At 38.5% G+C, this 19,784-nt stretch overlaps 2 protein-coding genes across 3 annotated transcripts; one reads left to right on the plus strand and one right to left on the minus strand.

Moving 5' to 3' along the window:
* The first annotated feature begins 259 nt into the window (after positions 1 to 259).
* On the plus strand, positions 260 to 9,327 carry LOC110884494 (endoribonuclease Dicer homolog 1-like). Its single transcript, XM_022132215.2, has 20 exons — positions 260 to 506; positions 606 to 1,482; positions 1,563 to 1,676; positions 1,764 to 1,974; positions 2,795 to 3,412; positions 3,532 to 3,704; positions 3,962 to 4,084; positions 4,477 to 4,637; positions 4,720 to 4,953; positions 5,044 to 5,194; positions 5,292 to 5,474; positions 5,557 to 5,718; positions 5,803 to 5,898; positions 5,994 to 6,583; positions 6,664 to 6,764; positions 6,840 to 7,039; positions 7,120 to 8,034; positions 8,142 to 8,306; positions 8,395 to 8,774; positions 8,873 to 9,327. Exons 2-20 carry the CDS (start codon positions 676 to 678, stop codon positions 9,048 to 9,050), a joined length of 5,562 nt encoding a protein of 1,853 aa, XP_021987907.2. The 5' UTR covers positions 260 to 506; positions 606 to 675; the 3' UTR covers positions 9,051 to 9,327.
* A 3,982-nt stretch (positions 9,328 to 13,309) lies between these two features.
* Positions 13,310 to 19,289, minus strand: LOC110884503 (carbon catabolite repressor protein 4 homolog 6). 2 transcript variants are annotated; one of them, XM_022132229.2, is made up of 16 exons: positions 19,109 to 19,289; positions 18,657 to 19,002; positions 18,397 to 18,563; positions 18,246 to 18,311; positions 17,547 to 17,599; positions 17,230 to 17,311; positions 17,076 to 17,119; positions 16,896 to 16,977; positions 15,685 to 15,777; positions 15,561 to 15,593; positions 15,398 to 15,486; positions 14,837 to 15,296; positions 14,675 to 14,760; positions 14,492 to 14,576; positions 14,191 to 14,293; positions 13,310 to 13,527 (listed from the first exon to the last, which is right to left on the minus strand). In XM_022132229.2, the coding sequence occupies exons 1-15, from the start codon at positions 19,184 to 19,186 to the stop codon at positions 14,210 to 14,212; spliced, it is 1,848 nt and encodes a 615-aa protein (XP_021987921.1). In that variant the 5' UTR covers positions 19,187 to 19,289; the 3' UTR covers positions 13,310 to 13,527; positions 14,191 to 14,209. The 2 variants fall into 2 exon arrangements, with proteins under 2 accessions (XP_021987921.1, XP_021987917.1); XM_022132225.2 differs by having other exon boundaries at positions 14,837 to 15,299.
* Between the last annotated feature and the right edge of the window lie 495 nt (positions 19,290 to 19,784).

Here is a 19,784-nt window from a genome sequence, read left to right on the forward strand (position 1 = left end):
GCCCACCCAACCCACGCCCCAAACCCCCGCCCCACCATACTGTCTTCAATGTGGGTCAGCCCAGCAAAGCCTCCCAAGCTACGTGTCAACCCATGCCCCAAACTCTCGCCTCACCATACCCCCACTGTCTAAGTGGGTTGAAAAATAACAAAGTCTGAAATAAGAATGAGATGGATACTAGTATTGTACGGAAGTTAAAGGTCCTAAAATGTGTTTTACTTACCCAGGTAAGTAAGTAAGTAAGTGAAAGTGAAAGAGGGAGGGAGCAGAAGAAAAAGAAACCCTAATGTGTATGTGTATGTGTTTGTTGTTGGTGGTGGCCTGGCCTGGGCGGTGGGAGGTTTGCAGTTGGAGTTGCAGAATCGCGTAAGATAGACCGTGTGGAATACACAATTGGTTCTCTGCCTGTTTGCGTGATTCGTACGGTCTATCCCACGCTCATCTGCAGCAGATTCCCCCTCTCTCTCTCTCACACACTTGAGCAGCTCCTCCATTACTTTTACCAAGTAAGCAACCATATTCTTTCTCATCTCATCTATCTGCTTTTGCTGCTGCTCGTATAATTCTTTCCATTGATTTCCTTCTTTTATATATATATTCTGCAGACAGACAGACAGACAGACCTCTTGTTCTTCCTTTCCTTGCCCTAAAACTCTTTCAATATCAAACCATACCATGGATGCTGCTGCTTCCCCTTCTTCTTACTGGCTAGATGCCTGTGAGGACATCTCTTGCGATGATCTTATTCCCACCGAATTCATCCAATTGCCCGATACTAATCCCCCCCAAGATGTCACCCTCGATCCCTGTTTCTTTGATGGTGTTCTTGATAGTATCCCAACACTTGATGCTCCACTCACTGTGTCCCAAGACAACGCCTGCGTAAAGAGAGGTCATGATGAGCGTAAAAACACTGACTTTGGGAACCACAAGGTGGGATTTGATGATGATGATAAGCAGGAAAGATTTGGGAAAAGGCCTCGCATTGAGAGGGAGAGGGATAGAGAAAGACCTTGTAGGAAGAGGCCCCGTGATCATGACGCCGTCAGGGAGATCAGAAGGAAAGACCACCATTGCAATGGTACTAGGGGAAATAATAGGGATATGGACTGGAGGGAAGGAAGGGGTTATTGGGAGAGGGATCGATTGGGTACCAATGATTTGGTGTTCCGTCCAGGTTCTTGGGAACCTGGCTCTAACAGAGATATCAAGGGGCATGTTGACAAAAATCTTGACAGTAATCAACAAGAGTTGAAAAAGGATGAATCCAAGAAAAAAGTGGCCAAGGAGCATGCGCGCAAGTACCAGTTAGATGTTCTTGAACAGGCTAAAAACAAAAATACCATAGCTTTTTTAGAGACAGGGGCAGGGAAGACCCTTATTGCTGTACTCCTTATAAAGAGCGTGTATGCTGATTTGCATAAACAGGGCAAGAAGATGCTGGCCGTCTTTTTGGTTCCAAAGGTGCCACTTGTGTATCAGGTAAAATTTTTGTTACAGATATTTTTTTTAAAGTTGCAGCCCATGTTCTCGAGTTTAAGCTATCCTAATCATATGTGCAGCAAGCAGAAGTTATTCGTGATCAAACGGGCTATCAAGTTGGTCATTATTGTGGTGAGATGGGCCAAGATTTTTGGGATGCCAGGAGATGGCATCGGGAATTCGAGAAGAAACAGGTGCCTTTTGATCACATGGAAAGCCATAAACTTGTTAACGTTTACTTTATTTCGCCGTTCTGAAATTACACTGTATTTCCCCTGTAGGTTCTAGTGATGACTGCTCAAATTCTTTTGAATATTCTGAGACATAGCATAATAAAAATGGAAGCTATAAATTTGCTTATTTTAGACGAGTGCCATCATGCTGTAAAGAAGCATCCGTATTCTTTGGTGATGTCTGAGTTCTATCACACAACAACTAAGGAGAAAAGGCCTTCAGTTTTCGGAATGACCGCCTCACCTGTTAACTTAAAAGGTAAAGTAGTCACTCTTCATGTTCCCATTTTTTGTTTTTGTTTTATAATGCAAAAAACTAGTTATGACGCTGAATTAATGCTTATCATCAATACTGGCAGTTTCCAAATGTTGTTACCATCAAATGAACAGTAACCCAAAAGAGATGGTTTTTATTTTGTATTTTATTTTTAGTTTAGTGTTTGATTAACTGTACCTTTTAATCGAATGTGATTTTTACTTTATCACGTTTTTTAACTTATTACAACCTTCATTTTTTTGTAATTTCTGGATATTGGTAGTTTATAGTTGACTTAAATCTATTTTTTTTTTTCAAATACCAACTTACTATTGTACATGTTGAACAGAAAAGGATATCAAATAAAAATATGACATTTATCTTTAGTTTATTTCATTTTATTTTATTTTGTTGTGATTTTTGGTTATTCTAGTTTTTAGTTAATTATAATGTTCAGAGTATAGGAGTTTGTAATTTATTGTAGTGTTTTCTTATCTTGTATATTACAGACTCTCAATATTAATTTATGGAATATGTTAAACATACCCCTAAGAGATATGATAGAAGATCATATTGTAGTTATTCCTATTTCTAATCTGAATTATTAACGTAACCATATAGACAAACAATAACCATGAGTTGGTTGATGGAGACTTAAAAAAGAATCACTATAAAGTATTTGTTGTTATTCATAGCCCTAAGGTCTATTTTTATTATTTAGTTTTATCAAATCCCATAATTTTTTTTTCATAAAAAGGCATGATTTTACACTGCAAAAACACTAGTTTGTTGACATAACTTGAGTTGTTGTTTTTTTGTGTAGGTGTATCTAGTCAAGTAGATTGTGCCATAAAGATTCGTAATCTGGAAACCAAACTAGATTCTGTTGTTTGTACCATAAAAGACCGTAAAGAGCTTGAGAAACATGTTCCAATGCCAATAGAAACTGTAGTGGAGTACGATAAAGCAGCTAGTTTATGGTCACTACATGAGCAGATCAAGCAAATGGAAGTTGCAGTTGAGAAAGCTGCACAATCGAGTTCTAGAAGAAGCAAATGGCAGTTTATGGGAGCCAGAGATGCTGGCGGGGTTAAGGATGAGCTTCGCCAAGTTTATGGTGTCTCCGAAAGAACAGAAGGTGATGGGGCTGCTAATCTAATTCAAAAACTCAGAGCCATTAATTACGCTCTTGATGAATTGGGCCAGTGGTGTGCTTACAAGGTTGCAGAGTCATTTTTGACAGCATTGCAAAGTGATGAAAGGGCAAACTTCCAGCTGGATATAAAGTTTCAAGAATCCTACTTGAGCAAAGTTGTTTCTCTATTGCAATGCCAACTATCTGAGGGTGCAGCTCTACAAAATAACGCTGAAGTTAGTGAAAAGGGGTCTGAAACCACCTGCCTTGATGAGATCGAGGAAGGCGAACTTCCCGACAGCCATGGTCAGTAGTATATTTTTTCATCTCGTAGTGATATAGGTTTCTGAGTCAGTTGACCATCTGTAGATGAATTGTGTGTCTATAACGTCCATTATGATAACCTTTTAAATATTTATTTATAGCGGTCTCTGGGGGAGAGCATGTGGATGTGGTAATTGGAGCTGCTGTGGCTGATGGAAAAGTGACTCCAAAAGTCCAGTCTCTGATCCAAATACTTCTCAAGTATCAACACATGGACGATTTTCGCGCCATTATATTTGTTGAACGAGTTGTCGCTGCCCTTGTTCTTCCAAAGGTTTTGTGTTATTGGCTTTCCTTTTACTCCACGTAACTAATCTACAAAAAACAATATATTAAACGCCAGTCATACCGTTAATGTGTTGAAGATAATAATTAACTTGGAAAACTTGCAAGATTTAATGATACGACTATATAAATAGTCAATGGTAAATGGGTTAGTTAAACTGGCCCTTTCAATAAGTAGACATTTAGTTTGAAACAAATTGAAATAGAAATATGTAATGAGCATGACATCAATGGTCTAACATGCAGGTTTTTGCGGAGCTTCCTTCTCTAAACTTTATTAATTCAGCAAGTCTGATAGGGCACAATAATAGTCAAGAAATGCGGACTTCCCAAATGCAGGATACTATTTCCAAATTTCGAGATGGACGCGTATGTATTCTAGAAGACCAGTCTATTCGCCTTATGTCATGTCGTTATTGGGTCAAATGGGTTGAGTTAAAAGTTTTAACTAGTATGAACACGGGTAAAACGGGCTAGAAGTCATTTGAAATGTATTCAAATGCATGAAACCATCTATTTAACAGATTAAAAATTATGTAAAGTAATTTTAATGATACTTTTTGTAATCATATTTGACACAACAGTCGTTTATATCCTTTGTTTCAGAAAAAAAAAGAATAAGAAAGTGTTTGGGTTGCCCGATTCGACCCAAATCGGTTCTGACCTGTGACTCCACCCAGTCATTTTGCCACCCTAAATGACATTTACTGTGTGCTGTGACTGATATGTATGTTTAATGATTGGTTGTACTTGATCTATAGGTGACACTTTTAGTCGCCACCAGTGTTGCTGAGGAAGGGCTTGATATTCGCCAATGTAATGTTGTTATTCGGTTTGACCTTGCTAAAACCGTGTTGGCATATATCCAGTCTCGGGGCCGGGCCAGAAAGCCCGGGTCTGACTATATCTTAATGGTTGAGAGGTAAAAAAATGTCATCAGTTGGTATATACTTGACATTAACATAAAGAAATGAAATATTGATTAATTCCATCTTTTTATTCAGAGGAAACTTGTCGCATGAGGCGTTTCTGAGAAATGCTAGAAATAGTGAAGAAACGTTGAGGAAAGAAGCAATTGAAAGAACTGACCTTAGTCATCTTAGGGATACCTCAAAGTTGATTTCCATAGAGCCAACTCATGGTACGATCTACCAGGTGGAGTCAACTGGTGCTGTTGTGAGTTTAAATTCTGCTGTTGGCCTTATTCATTTCTATTGCTCTCAACTGCCTAGTGACAGGTGACCACATAAGTATATTTTGTTATACTACTTTTATGTGTGAAGGGATCGTAGCCTTAATTAATAGTATTGTGGTACAAATTTTTGTAGATATTCAATACTTCGTCCCGAGTTCACTATGGAGCGGCACGAGAAGCCCGAAGGCCCCACTGAATTTTCATGCAGACTTCAACTTCCTTGTAACGCACTATTCGAAAGACTTGAAGGCCCTGTGTGCAGTTCAATGCGCATCGCGCAACAGGTATGAGTGATGCCTTTTCTATTAGAGGCATAATAATGGGTCCACTAGGTGGTTTATCTTGTAGATTTTAAGTAACTCTTGTTATAAAAATATGCAGGCTGTTTGTTTAGATGCTTGTAAGAAGCTTCATGAAATGGGAGCATTCACTGACATGCTCTTACCAGATAAAGGAAGTAAGGGAGAAGGTGAGAAAGCTGATGAAAATGATGAAGGAGATCCCCTACCAGGAACCGCTAGGCATAGGGAGTTTTATCCGGAAGGTGTTGCTAATATTCTACAGGTGACTTGTCTTTACCTCATTATTACATATCTATGTTTACTGTTAGTGTTTGATATGCCTACATTCATGTTTATCTTCACAGGGGGATTGGATTTTATCTGGTAGAGATGAATGTGATGACTCCAAACTGTTTCATCTGTATATGTATGTTGTGAAATGTTTTAACGTCGGGTCCACAAAAGATCCGTTTTTGACTCAAGTTTCAGAGTTTGCAGTGCTTTTCGGCAACGAATTGGATGCAGAGGTTCAGTTTTGTACCCTTTTACAGTTTGTTGTCATCATTAAATTTGTTAAATGATTATCTTCTGACCTAGACACATTTTTAAAGGTGTTATCGATGTCCACGGAGTTATTTATCGCCCGAACAATGACAACAAAGGCATCTCTTGTCTTTCGGGGGTGTATTGAAGTTACCAAAAGCCAGGTTGGTTGCTCATGTGTCTACTATTTGCTTGTGGTTTTTAGTTTCAGTTGTATGTAGTCAAATCGTTGACTTTCAGTACTTTCGATTAACTACAGTTGGATTCATTGAAAAGCTTTCATGTACGGTTAATGAGCATTGTACTGGATGTGGACGTGGAGCCATCAACTACTCCATGGGATCCAGCTAAAGCCTACTTATTTGTTCCGGTTCATGGTGTAAAAGAAGAAGAAATAGATTGGGATATTGTAGAGAACATTATAAAAACATCTGCATGGAAAAACCCACTTCAGAGAGCCCGGCCCGATGTATTTCTTGGAACAAATGAACGAACACTTGGTGGGGACCGCAGGGAATATGGTTATGGAAAATTACGTGGACAAAAATCACATCCTACGTATGGTGTTAGAGGAGCTGTAGCACAGTTTGATGTTGTCAAAGCATCTGGATTGGTTCCTGATCGAGTGGCTAATGGGGGGGATTTGACACATGGTAAATTGATGATGGCTGATTCTTGTACCAACGCACAGGATCTTGTTGGAAGGATTATTACCGCTGCTCATTCTGGGAAGAGGTTTTATGTCGATTCTGTACGATATGAAATGACGGCTGAGAACTCGTTTCCTAGGAAAGACGGTTACCTTGGTCCACTTGAGTACACATCATATGCTGATTACTATAAGCAGAAGTAAGTAGACATCTTGAATGTGTTATACATGTATTGTATATTTTTTCTTTTCAGTTTGATAACATATTGCAAAAATATAGGTATGGAGTAGAACTGAAGTATAAACAGCAACCACTGATAAGAGGGCGTGGGGTGTCTTATTGCAAAAATCTCCTGTCACCTCGGTTTGAGCATTCAGAAGGTAATTTCAATTTAGTTGCACCCCTTTTACTTTTACTGTTATCAGATAATAGTAATAATGGATTGGATTTTTCAGGTCATGAAGGTGAATCAGAAGATACTCCTGATAAAACATATTATGTGTTTCTCCCTCCAGAGCTGTGCTTTGTGCACCCTCTTAGTGGATCGTTAGTTCGCGGTGCACAAAGATTACCGTCAATCATGAGGAGGGTTGAAAGCATGCTGCTTGCTGTTCAGCTAAAGAATGTTATTAATTACACTGTTCCTGCATATAAGGTATGTTACAGCTATACCACATTGAAACTGCTATCTTAGTAGTTACGTTGATGACAAGTATCTTATATCGTTGTGTACAGATTTTGGAAGCTCTGACTGCAGCCTCATGCCAAGAAACGTTTTGCTATGAAAGAGCGGAGCTGCTAGGAGATGCCTACCTAAAATGGGTTGTTAGTCGTTATCTTTTTCTCAAACATCCACAAAAACATGAAGGCCAGCTCACCAGAATGAGACAGCAAATGGTTAGCAACATGGTATTGTACCAATATGCTCTTTCCAAGGGGCTTCAATCTTATATCCAAGCGGACCGATTTGCTCCGTCTCGATGGGCTGCTCCAGGGGTTCTACCCGTTTTTGATGAGGATGTTAAGGAAACAGATTTCTTATCAGATCAAGATATTAATGCAATCACCGAGACTTTAACAGCAAACCATGACGAGGATGACGAGCTGGAGGATGGTGAGCTGGATGAGGGTGATTCAAGTTCTTATCGGGTTTTATCCAGTAAGACGCTTGCTGATGTGGTTGAAGCGTTAATTGGGGTTTATTACGTTGAAGGTGGAAAACAAGCTGCTAATCATTTCATGAAATGGGTTGGGATCGAGGTTGATTTTGATCCCGCCACGGAGATGGGGACACAAACAGTGCCAGCTGGCGGTGTTCCAGATAGCATACTACGGAGTGTTGATTTTGATTCCATAGAGGGCAGTTTGAACTTTAAGTTTTGTGATAGAAGTCTGCTTGTTGAAGCCATTACTCATGCTTCTAGACCATCTACTGGTGTTTCATGTTACCAACGGTTGGAGTTTGTAGGGGATGCGGTTCTCGATCATCTTATTACAAAACATTTGTTTTTCATGTACACGGATCTTCCACCGGGACGTTTAACCGATCTGCGGGCGGCTGCTGTAAATAATGAGAATTTTGCACGTGTTGCTGTCAAACATAATCTTCATTTGCATCTCAGGCATGGTTCAAGTGCCCTAGAAAAACAGGTATGTATGTAGTAGAGCACATATCTAATGGTAGTAAACTTTTAAGCTCCAAGCAAACTGCTACTATAATTAACTTGTTTAAATTGAATTTTTTTTTATTTGAGCAGATACGAGATTTTGTGAAGGAGGTTGAAAGTGAAGTGTCAAAGCCAGGTTTCAACTCGTTTGGTCTGGGTGATTGCAAAGCTCCAAAAGTCCTCGGTGACATTGTTGAATCTATTGCTGGTGCTATCTTCTTAGACAGCCAGCGGAACACATCATTCGTATGGAAGGTAATTTTGGTTGTTAAATCTAGCTAAGCCTAATGGCGAGTTTTACTGTTTAAAATACGTGTTTTACTCTCTCGTGGTGGTCATACAGGTCTTCCAGCCACTGTTGCAACCAATGGTGACACCAGAGACACTCCCAATGCATCCAGTGCGGGAGCTACAAGAACGTTGTCAACAACAGGCTGAAGGACTAGAGTACAAGGCGACTCGAAATGGTAATTTGGCTACCGTCCAAGTGTTTGTCGATGGGGTCCAGGTCAGCATTGCTCAAAATCCCCAAAAGAAAATGGCACAAAAGTTGGCTGCTCGTAATGCTCTTGCTGCTTTGAAAATGAAAGAAACCGAAGCAGCAGCAGCCAAAGAGAAGGAAAACGAAGAGAATGGAAAGAAGAAAAATGGCAGCCAAACCTTTACCAGACAGACTTTGAATGACATTTGTTTGCGCAGAAATTGGCCAATGCCATTGTACCGGTAAATACAAATCTGCCCCAACTTATATAATTTTTTTGTGTTGTTAACATTTTTAGATTGATCTAATAATAAGTTGTGGCATGGCATGGCATTTATAGGTGTGTGAGTGAAGGTGGTCCTGCACATGCAAAACGGTTTATATTTGCTGTGCGGGTGAATACTTCTGATAAAGGGTGGACAGACGAATGTGTTGGAGAGCCTATGCCAAGTGTAAAGAAAGCTAAAGATTCTGCTGCGGTTCTTCTGTTGGAGCTTTTAAATAGGTGGTACGCATAACAGACATTGGGGGTTTAGATCTAGATACAGAACAGATCCTATCGGGTCTGCTGCTGCTGCTAATTCATGATTTCTAACGATTTCTTTTGGTTGGAGTGTTATCCTGTGCGGATGGATACATATGCTAAGTTTCTCTGTTTCAAGTTACCATCATCATTCATTCTTTTGGACTGTGATCATTTGTGAATGGGAACAAATAGTAAAAAACCATGGGATCTTTTGAGTTATTAGAATTTAGAAATGAAATCTTGTCAGATTGAGGCATTCCTTATTATTATACTAGAATGGTGTGTGTTTCTCTTGCCTTTTAAGATTTCACTTTTGGACAAGCCAAACGGCTGCTGCGTATGTTTTAAAAGTGACTCAGATACGTTTGCAACAATAATAATACGAACACTGCATATCATTAATTAATTTAGATACAAAAACACATTTAAAGATGGAGGTGAGGCTGTCATGAAGAATGTTTGTAGTTTGTTCTTTAAGAGCTTGAAAGTTGATAGTTAGATGACACAGACATTCTTCTAATGAAGGTGGAGTCGTCACTCCTTTGATGAACCACAAGAAGATACTTGGTGCAATTTCGAGGCAAACAAGCTTCCTACCTAAGGTGAGAGAGGATTGTGAATGTATCTCACAACTTGAGCCTCACATTGATGTCAACGAGAATGAAATGCTTCAACACGTAGTAGTAAGTAGGCTGAGATTCATTCTTCCATGACACACGTGATTGATATTGTTTGGAACATAAGTTGAGGGAAAAAAAAAGCATTGTTGAGTGAGAAGAAGATTTGTTTTGGCGAAGATTGTTTCTGTGACATACCGTATAAGGTGCTATTCTAAGAAACGTTTAATACGAGACTACTAGAAGAATTGTGTATTTTCGAAGCTAGACTTACGATTAGGATATCATTAGATTAGGATGCGCATGAGAATCACATATTCAACACTGTATTTCATGCTCATATGGATTATTTTGAGATTCTGTGGCTTACCGGCGATATTTCAGTCTTTGATGAACTCTACTTTTCATTCTTTACTTGTCATTTACAATTATGTAACTCTTGAAATTTTTTTTTCTTTTCGCAATAATGCTAAGTCCATTACTGGACATTTGGTAGTGGTAATGGCGTAGGACACTAGAAGTTTTGCCTTTATATAAAAGACATTTTTGTTCAATATACATATCCAATAATCAATAATATTTTGCATTCCTATAGTTTAGACCAAACGGGGGGGGGGGGGGAGGGGGGGCAGGAAGAATGGGCGTTATTCGACATGTAGATGTCACGTCAGCGCGCGTTAGAAAAGTGACGTGATAGAAAAAAGGGAGCAGTGAGAAGGGGCGGGGCGTTATCCGACACGCGCCACATATTTTTATTATTAATTCTATTTAATAATTACATATTATCTATTAAATTTTTAAAAAATTGCATTATTACTGATATAAATAAAAACACTTACACAATTTAAATAAAAAAAGAAGCTTACATTACTAAAAAAACCGATTAAATAATTTAAACTTAAAAAAACGAACTTAAGAACATAATCTAAAATAACCGAAACTAGGTACGATATTTATCCATGATTTCTTTTTTTAGTTTCATGTACGTCTCCCGCTCTTCGCCTTCAAGGTGATCGATCTTCATAGCGAGTATTTTCATATGCGTTAGCTTTTGCTTTTCTTCATAAAGGTTAAAAGCCTTTATTTTTTGAGTGTTTCTTTCTTGTTGAATGTTGTTGAACACATGGATTTCTTCTTGGATGTCGGCCAAAGCGGGGTTTTTTTCGTCACTCATAGTGGATGATTTTTGGGCCCGCTTGTTGACTTATCTCTTCCCGGTGGGCGTTCGGCTTCAAAATCTTCGTCGCTTAAGTTGATCTCAAAGTCGGTACGAGCATCCAAGCGACAAGTGGAGGAACAACTTTTGGAGGACGATTGTCCCGCTAAAGGTACTCGTGCCCATTTTGGCGAGTTTTTCGCAATGCACCAACAATGAATATATTTAAAGGTGGCCCCATTTTTGCCTTCCGAATACAAGGACATCGCACGCGTCAACAAGTCGGTGTCCGTTTCGCCACTTTTTAGGTTGTTCTTTAGGTTGTTGTAGTGTCCGTTGAAAGCGGTCATGGCGGTGTTTATTTCACGCCACTTAGACGAGAGATTATCATTTTTCCGATAGAAATCTCGTCCCAAAGTTTTGTGATAAAGCTTGTTAATTCGGTTCCAAACATAGTCACTATGTTGGTTGATCCCTATAAAAAAAAATTAAAAATATGTTATAGTTATGAAATGTATTTTTACAATAAAAAAAATAAAAATATACCTATAACCGAATTCTCCGAAATCGAAAGCCAAGCTTTCGTCAACACCAACTCTTTGTCGTTTGTCCACAGAATATACACGCCGTTTGTCCATGGTTTCGTTTTCTTTGCGTAGAGGATTCAGGTGGTATAGGTTGAGTTTCCTGTACGGATTTGGGTGTAGGTGGAGTTTGTCATAGAGGAGTGAGTGGTTGTTGTGGAAACATAAAAGGTGGGTTGGCAATAACATGACCGTACGCTAATATGTTCGCATCGTTAAAACGTGGTTGGTTCGGTTAAGCCCCTTGAGGCGGCGGAGCGGTGTTTGGTAGTTCGCTGAAACCATACGGTTGTGCGGATCAAAGTTGCGGTTGTGTGGATGTATTATTTTTAATAAAAAGGTTGAGAGATTTTATAAAAATGAATGTTGGGTGGAAGAGAGTGAGGTGAAAGTGGTGAAAATGGAGAGTTTTTTTATGTAGGTGGGGTGATTGATTTTTTAAAAATAAAAAATCTTTTTCTTTTTTAATTATGCCGTTGGGGTCCAACGGCTGCCTGCCACATCCAACCAATGCACGTCACGTCAACGAACAATAAACACAATGCCGGTGGGATTCTTCAAGGGCTTGAAACAACGCCGTTGACAACGCGGGGGGGGGGGGGGGGCGGTGTGGTGTGTGCGGCGTGGAAGGGCATAAACGCCGCTCCTCCACGCCCACACCGTGTGGTCTTGCTAAATTGAAAATCCATATAAAACATAAACTTATATCTTAGACCTATTTAAAACTATCAATATCAAAATTTATAACTTAAGATCATAGGTACTAACCCAATGCCCATTTTAGTTAAAAAAATATAATAATAATAATAACTCAAAATTTATAACTTAAGATGATAGGTATTAACCCAATACCCATTTTAGCTAAAAAAAATAACAATAACAATGAGAAATGCAGCAACGTAATGCATTAGGCATCAGCGAAGATCACACAAGCCTCAGATCGATAGTAACCACCACCGTCCGCTAGAGGGCATGTTTTTCCGGAATTGGACATGACACTTGAATTCTCAGGACAGGCCCTGCTAAAGAGCACGTAACACTTTTTAAGTTTGGAAGAAGTGTTGAAACTATCAAGGTGTATGCTAAAATGCATGTTTTATGGGGCTGCAGTTGAATATTAGGCCATGCGATCACAGATAAAGGAGTAGCTACTAATCTTAGTAAGATCATCCATCCTACACTATGAAACAACTTTCTGGATTCTTATGCCTTCTTATAAGCTAGCTATTATAGGCTGCCTTTTTAGAACTGGGGTTTTGGAGCTGTGGCTAAACCTTTAATGAAATGTTAGCTTACCAAGCAAGCAACCAAGAGTAAACAGTTTTTGATCGAGACTCATGCATTGGCAGAAGAGGGGTCTGCTTGCAGGATTTTTAGGGAAAAAATTTCATGAGCTTAGACCACTACATTGTAGTCTGGTCCCAGCCAACGGGTTTCATTATGCTGTATAGTCCAACCATGACCACCCGCAGTGGGGCGTGATTTTTAAAAAAAATTGAAAAAAAACGCCCTAAAACGCCCCCACCCCCATTACACGGGGAGTTATTAGGCGTTATTTTTCAAAAATATGGGTCTTGGCGTTTTAATTAAAACGCTGGAAGTGGTCAAAGGTTTATTGTAGTAGCCAATGGGAGTGGAGGAGAAAAGGAAGAACCTGAAAAGGTTTATGACCCACCAATCACTTTACCCTGTGTGTCTGACAACTTTACCCACATGCTACATTTCGTGTGCTTTTTTTTATTAAAAATAATACGGGCGTTATTGGAATAATGCCCCACTACACCACTTTATGCTATAATGCCCCATGCTGACTGGGATGACACGTGTCGAATAATGCCCCATGGTGGGGGCATTATTTTGATTTACCACTACACATGGTCTAAGGCGTAAAAGAGACAGCTAAGACAAGTTGAGACCATTTTGATGAAAACAATAATTAACCCTGATACAAACAAACAAACAAACAAAAAAAGCCCTCCTTCCTAGTGCTCAAAAATCACATCAGGAATGTATATTTACAGACATAATCATACTTGTAGATCAGCGTGAAACTTAAACTTAAAAGAATCCACTGGCAGCAGCAGTAAACTCTTCCCTCTTTCTGGGAAACATCTATAACAAAACAAAAAAAAAAGGTACATAAGACTGAAAGAAAAGCTGACTTAGCTAGAGCTGCAACATGAGATAACCAAGGGGTGTGAGCATAGTTGTTAGTGGCGAACAGTGACAAGGTACCTATGTGCTACATAGCGATTAGCGATAAATAGCGGGTGCTATTTTATAAATAGTGATATACTAGATAAAAAATTTATATGTATATTCTATCAAAATACCCTGGTATATACGCTATTTTACATGTATATTTAATTGCTATTTATATTACTATAAAGAAAAAGAAAAAATTAAAGGCTGCTATCTATCACTACAGACCATATAGCGAGCATGGACCTATTCGCCACACTATTCGCTATAGCGACCGTAGCGGTCCCTATGGACGGACAACTATGGGTCTGAGGCCATAGCCTTGGAAGCCACCCACCAACGATCAAGTCTTTATTGTATCAAAAATTACACGTCTATGTGTAAGAGAGTCAGTCAACATAAAGAGAAGTTGCTTGGATGTGGGAGAGGAAAAGGGAGAGAGAAACAGAGAGACCATTAGCAAGGGGGACTACCCTTCCTTTTGTTGGAGGAAGATGCGGGCTGAATTGGGCCAAATAGGCTGTACCGCATCCGCGCCTAAGCCGAACATATTTAACAAATAAATTAACATACCTGAAATGAGACTTGTTTGCTACTGAATTTCTGATTTTTCTTCATCGGCAACTTTATTGAAAGCCAATTCAGCAACCAATGCAACATGATCACTTCCCCATTTCTGGAAAAAGAATGTATGATAGTTATAACACTGTGTTTACAATGGAAGTATCAATCAAGCAAAAGGTTGAAAGTATTAAAAAAAACTAAGAATATATAGAAGCAACACTCTCAGTCTCTCACAATTTGTTTTTCTTATGATCATAATCGACTAATTATTCGTTTATTTGTTACAAGTATAATAAAATCAATTGTATACCTTTGTAGGAAATCCAGGAGTCCATTCCATTGCTTTTTTTGGTATAGGAGCAAGAACCCTAACAGTTTGAAGACCTTCAGATCGCCTGCGTGTCAACAAAATTACATTATCCATAATTACAATTCACCTCCCTGATTGTTGTCCATCTGTTCATTTTGTTTTCTTATATGATGGATGACTCACCAGATGTAGTCAAGAGTCCCCTGGAAACCCCTATGGTAGCTAGTTACTTGAGGCTCACCGTACGAGTCTCTAGTTCCTGAATAATCCTAAAAAGCCATAAAGGTATATTCTAATAAATTTTCATGAAGAGAAAATGAGACAAGATCAGAATGTGAGTTCCACCTCAACTTCGGTATATGTGCTTCTTAATTTTAGATGGTGTTCCATGGTCTTGCATTCTGAACTCCCAGTTGCGGCCTGTATTTCCATAGGGGTCCAACCTGACGGGTCATAACAAGGATTCTGATTCTCCACAAAAGGTTCACTGTCCGCCACGTCAGCTCCATCTTCCACAACACTTCCATCGGGACCATGTAACCCGGACAAAAATGACGTGGAATCCTCACCTATGGATAGATCTTCTATGGCTTTTAGTAGTCCATCTGGATTGTTATCATCGGTAATCACACCAGATGAGATATTTTCCGTAATTTCTGAGGTGCAGTTTACAGAACTGCCCTCACTTTCTTCCTTAGTGGTTTTTTCATCTTCCGTAAGTGTTGTATTCGTAGGCAAACTAGAAGATAACCCTCCCTTGTTATCAACTGATGTGGGAGATTGAGTAGCATTATTAATTGACTGACTTCTACAACAACAAAAAAAAATGAGAGATTTATTAATCAGCTATTGATTTTTAGTTAGAATAATAATATCCAAATAGTTTTGTGATACAATGATACATACCTGAAATTAGAGAAAACCGGTCTTTTGGGATAAATTTCAGCAGAATATTGTCCTGATATCTTATCTCTAGGCAGTTCAGACACATTTAACTGTATTCAGAAGTACATTTAGCAGGCAATCATAGTAATAGGTGTGTGTTTTGAAAACCTGAAGGTTACTTAACCTTTTGCTCGGATATGAAGTTGTACAGTGAACTCTGCAGCATAAGAAAGAAAGAAAGAAAGAGTTATTGAGATATAAATAAAGTACGATTGAAGTTTAAGGTAGGTACCTAAAATATAAGATACCTTTGGGGTTGAGTTAAAATCTCCACATAGAACAACAGGAGCATCATCCCAAAGCTTTGATGTAGCATAAGCTCTTTCTAGAAGTATCCTAACCTATTGGTCAAAGATGTAACTTCAGAAGTCAAACATTGGATAAAACACTAGTGAATATATTGCAAATTATAAATACACAACATATAGCAATAAATTAAGCAAATTGATAGTTTCAAGTAAATGACTTAAGTATTAATAGGTGGCATTGGTGAATAACAATATGATGATAAGAGAATACTCCCAGTGCTAGGAGCACAATGGAAATGTTTTAAATCACGAATACAAATATAGTGCAACAAGAAAAACAAACAGTCATGCATCAGTCATAACAAACCTCCTGTTATTAGTGTGGGTTTATATATGAATATATCTATACTATATTATAATACATATAAGGAGGACAAAAACATAATAAGAGTTTAAACCAACTTCCCCCACGATTTTTAAACAATCATAACTTTTTCATAGGTTGATATATTTTTTTTAATTACAGCATAAAAACAAGGAGTTAATTACATAGTTAGGTACTAATAGTTTAAAATCACCTTCTAGGGTATTAACTTTTCATTTTGTAACGGTTGGAGGTATTAACTTTTAGGGTATTAACATAGTTAGTCCCTGTGGTTTGCACAAAATAACACACTTAGGTACTAATAGAATGTGATTTTAAACCTACAAATAACGTTAATACCTCCAAACGTTAGAAAATGAAAAGTTAATACCCTAGAATGTGATTTTAAACTGTGAGTACCTAAGTATGTTACTTTATGCAAACCACAGGGGCTAACTATGTAATTAACTCTAAACACACGCACGCACGCGAGCGCGCACTCTCACACACACACACATATACACACCTAATAAATAAATAATTGGTTGTGCCACGTGTCACAATTCTATGAACCCAAAATTCTTTTTCCCGCTTCTCCTATTTCACCTCTTTGGATTTTATCTCTTTCCATTCTTCAATATTATTGCTTTATTACTTAAAGTATTTACTCATACATAAATTCAATCATATCTTATCTCAATATATAGTTTTATAATTCCTAAATCTACATTACTAACCATTTCATCTTATTTACAAAGGTTTCTAACCTAGTTTGTACATATAGTTATACACACACACAGGAACAGAATATAGAGATTTTTTATATAACTGACAGATTTGTTACTACCTGTCCGAGCTTAATCTCTCCCCTTTTAGGGTTGAAGAGCACATGAATATTACATATTACGACTTTATTACGGCCTTCAGAGCTGCAGAAACAGAACCAGTTTTTCAAATTCTTCACTGCAAGGCTAAGGAAGTAAGGATCAAATGATCAAACCACAGATAAATGAAATGATAAACTTACGATGCAGGTGGATGTGATCCTGCTGAACTTTTCTCACTTAGCGACTGTTTAATGTAAGTAAGAAAAACGTTTAGTGGAATAATGGGAAAAATTTTGTATCTAGTTTTGGGTGTGAAAGTTCATAAAGCCGCATATCGTGTAAAGACCAGCTCACCTCTAGAACACATATCTGGGCAACATTATCTCGCAGTCCAAACTTATTGAACTCGATAGCTTCCTCTTGCAGAAGCTTAAATCTAGTATCAAAATTTTATATTAATATTAAACAGATTCGGCCGCTTAGAATTGCTGCATGCGGTTAAAATAAGCATGTGTGTGAACTGTGAAAAGTCGATAAACATATGAAATATAGTGTGGTTTAAAAGAATGCTTAAATCATGTATCCTGAAGCACTAAGTTGATAAAATGGTAATATTCTACATCAGCAATGGTCTCATTGATAAAAGTATATAAAGAAAATAATAAGAATACCTTGATGAACGCCAAAATATTGCACAACCATCAACTGGCTCACCAGTTCTCATCTGGCATACGGGAAAAGATAACATTAATTTTAAGCAGCACAAGTAAAATTTTGTATTACAACACTTGAAAAAATAGCAGAAAAAAAATACATTACACTAATACCATACGACAGCGGCGGAAATAGCCCAAAAATTTAGGGGTATCCCAATTTTTTTATTTTTTAAACCAGGGGTATCCTTTGTATAACGGAGACGAAGTTGCGGGGTATTTTTACACTACGGAAACGGAGTTAAGGGGTATTTTTACACTACGGAGACGGGGTTGAGGGGTAGCCCGTGCTACCCCTACTAACATTGTAAGTCCGCCACTGCCATACGATTTCCAAATAAACAGAACTATCATACTGACTTAAAGCAGCAAACATAAAACCAGTTACATTCTGTCAAGTATAACTAAATCCAAAAGACAATGACATATACCATGGCTTGTTTCAAGAAGCTTCTCTTTATATGTAAGTGGTAACGTCCACCAACAAACAAATGAACAATGAAGCAAGAAAACATTTGTTAAAATACCAACGGACTCCCATAGTTATCAACACATTGAAGACCAGGAATCATGGTTATCACTAGCTGAAAACATTTCTTCTGTTTAATTAATACCTAGACGTTAAGAAAGTAATTTGGGATGCTTATGAGTAAATACCTTCCAGATACCGGTGTATCCGCGAAGCTTTAAGTTTTGTTCTAAATCCTGAAATCTATCAACCTCCTGCAAACAACAATGTTTGTTTTGTTTGAACAAAAAAAAAGGAGTAGGAAAAGGAAAGGAAAGGAAAGGGTTTGAGCTGATTGACCTGAAGGCATAATATATCAGAGGACCATAATCCCAGCTCAAACAAGATTTTAGTGAAGCGATATTCCCATTGGAGAATATGTCGAGGAATGTGAAAGTAAAGCTTGGTTCGATGATTGATAGCGAGGTAATCAGCTAGTATGTTGTATGAGAGGACCGTAAACCGCTCTGCAGCACCCAACCAAAACAAAACAACAAATTAGTGTGTCGCAAAGTAAGTTTTTAATTTATTAGGCCCGCAGATGTTACTGACTGACTGACCACAAGTAGGGGGAGGCCCTGGTTTGGCCTGCTCCCAGTTACGATAGTCATTTGAGGGGCGCCTTTGTGGAGGTGGACGAAACTGTTGTTGATTGTACAATGGAGGAGGGGGTTGAAAATGTGGGTTCTGGTAGTAGAAAGGTGGCTGCTGCTGGTACGGATTGGTGTATGGTGGATGATAGTGATTGAAAGGAGCGGGTCGAGAATTGAAATGCGGTGGAGGATGAGGGCTGTAATCCGGACGGAATTCAGTAGTGGCGTCATTGTTATGGTTGTCAGGAAGGGGAGAGTAGGGGGGGCGATTTGAATATCCTCTGCCGCGCCATTGATTACGGCCGCCTCTGTACTGTCATCAACAAAAACAAAAACAACTCAATCAATTAGTAGTAGTAACAAGTGGAAATTGAATCAATTGTTGTGGATATATGATGAATTTGAATTTCAATTCATACGGAGTAGGAGGAGGAAGGACGGATGGACATGGCGGCGGCGGCGGTGTGGAGGAAGTGCGAGGAAGGCTTATTCAACATTGAACTCACCACCGGCGACGATCATCCACGCTCCTCATACCGCACGTGACTCACTCTCAACTCAACACACTATCTATATTTGCATTATCGCTCCCTATACTTGCACTCATGTAACAATTTACGTCAAAAGTATTCATACATTTTCTAAACCTTAACTAAACAACTATAAATACCCTAGATTCCATGTTGCTTATAATTTTGTTTTTGGTTACTAACCGGAGAATTATCAAGATATCAACCAGCTTTAAATTACGCTATCTTAAGCACATGTAAATGTGATGTTCTTCTCTTAGTCCCTCGTAACAATTGTTTCCCGTAACTCTCACATGAAATTGTAATTTTTGCTCGTCTTGGGGATCAAGTGTGCGTTTTGTTATGAAATTCAACTTTCAAAAAAAAAAAAAAAAACTCTCACATGAAATTAGGGATTTGTCTAAGGTCTTATTTCATTGGAATCACCATCATCGATAATGTGTTGATTGTTAAGGTGTATACGAGTCCAGCTCGGTTTCATCCAGCCTCCAACTCAACCCAATAACTTAACTAAACTCGAATTCAGATTGTCTAACTCAACACAACTAAGCTCGACTCATTTAAC

The sequence above is a fragment of the Helianthus annuus genome, chromosome 1 (assembly GCF_002127325.2).
Source record: "Helianthus annuus cultivar XRQ/B chromosome 1, HanXRQr2.0-SUNRISE, whole genome shotgun sequence".
Taxonomy (NCBI): Eukaryota; Viridiplantae; Streptophyta; class Magnoliopsida; order Asterales; family Asteraceae; genus Helianthus; species Helianthus annuus.

Excerpts from the sequence above, each read along its gene's own strand:
- LOC110884494 (XM_022132215.2), top strand. The coding sequence starts at position 676 with ATGGATGCTGCTGCTTCCCCTTCTTCTTACTGGCTAGATGCCTGTGAG. Across the intron at positions 4,954-5,043 it reads TCTCAACTGCCTAGTGACAG|ATATTCAATACTTCGTCCCG; the intron begins GTGACCACATAA and ends AAATTTTTGTAG. Across the intron at positions 8,035-8,141 it reads CAAGTGCCCTAGAAAAACAG|ATACGAGATTTTGTGAAGGA; the intron begins GTATGTATGTAG and ends TTATTTGAGCAG.
- LOC110884503 (XM_022132225.2), bottom strand. The coding sequence starts at position 19,186 with ATGTTGAATAAGCCTTCCTCGCACTTCCTCCACACCGCCGCCGCCGCC. Across the intron at positions 17,312-17,546 it reads ATATTTTGGCGTTCATCAAG|ATTTAAGCTTCTGCAAGAGG; the intron begins GTATTCTTATTA and ends TTTTGATACTAG. Across the intron at positions 14,761-14,836 it reads GCACATATACCGAAGTTGAG|GATTATTCAGGAACTAGAGA; the intron begins GTGGAACTCACA and ends ATGGCTTTTTAG.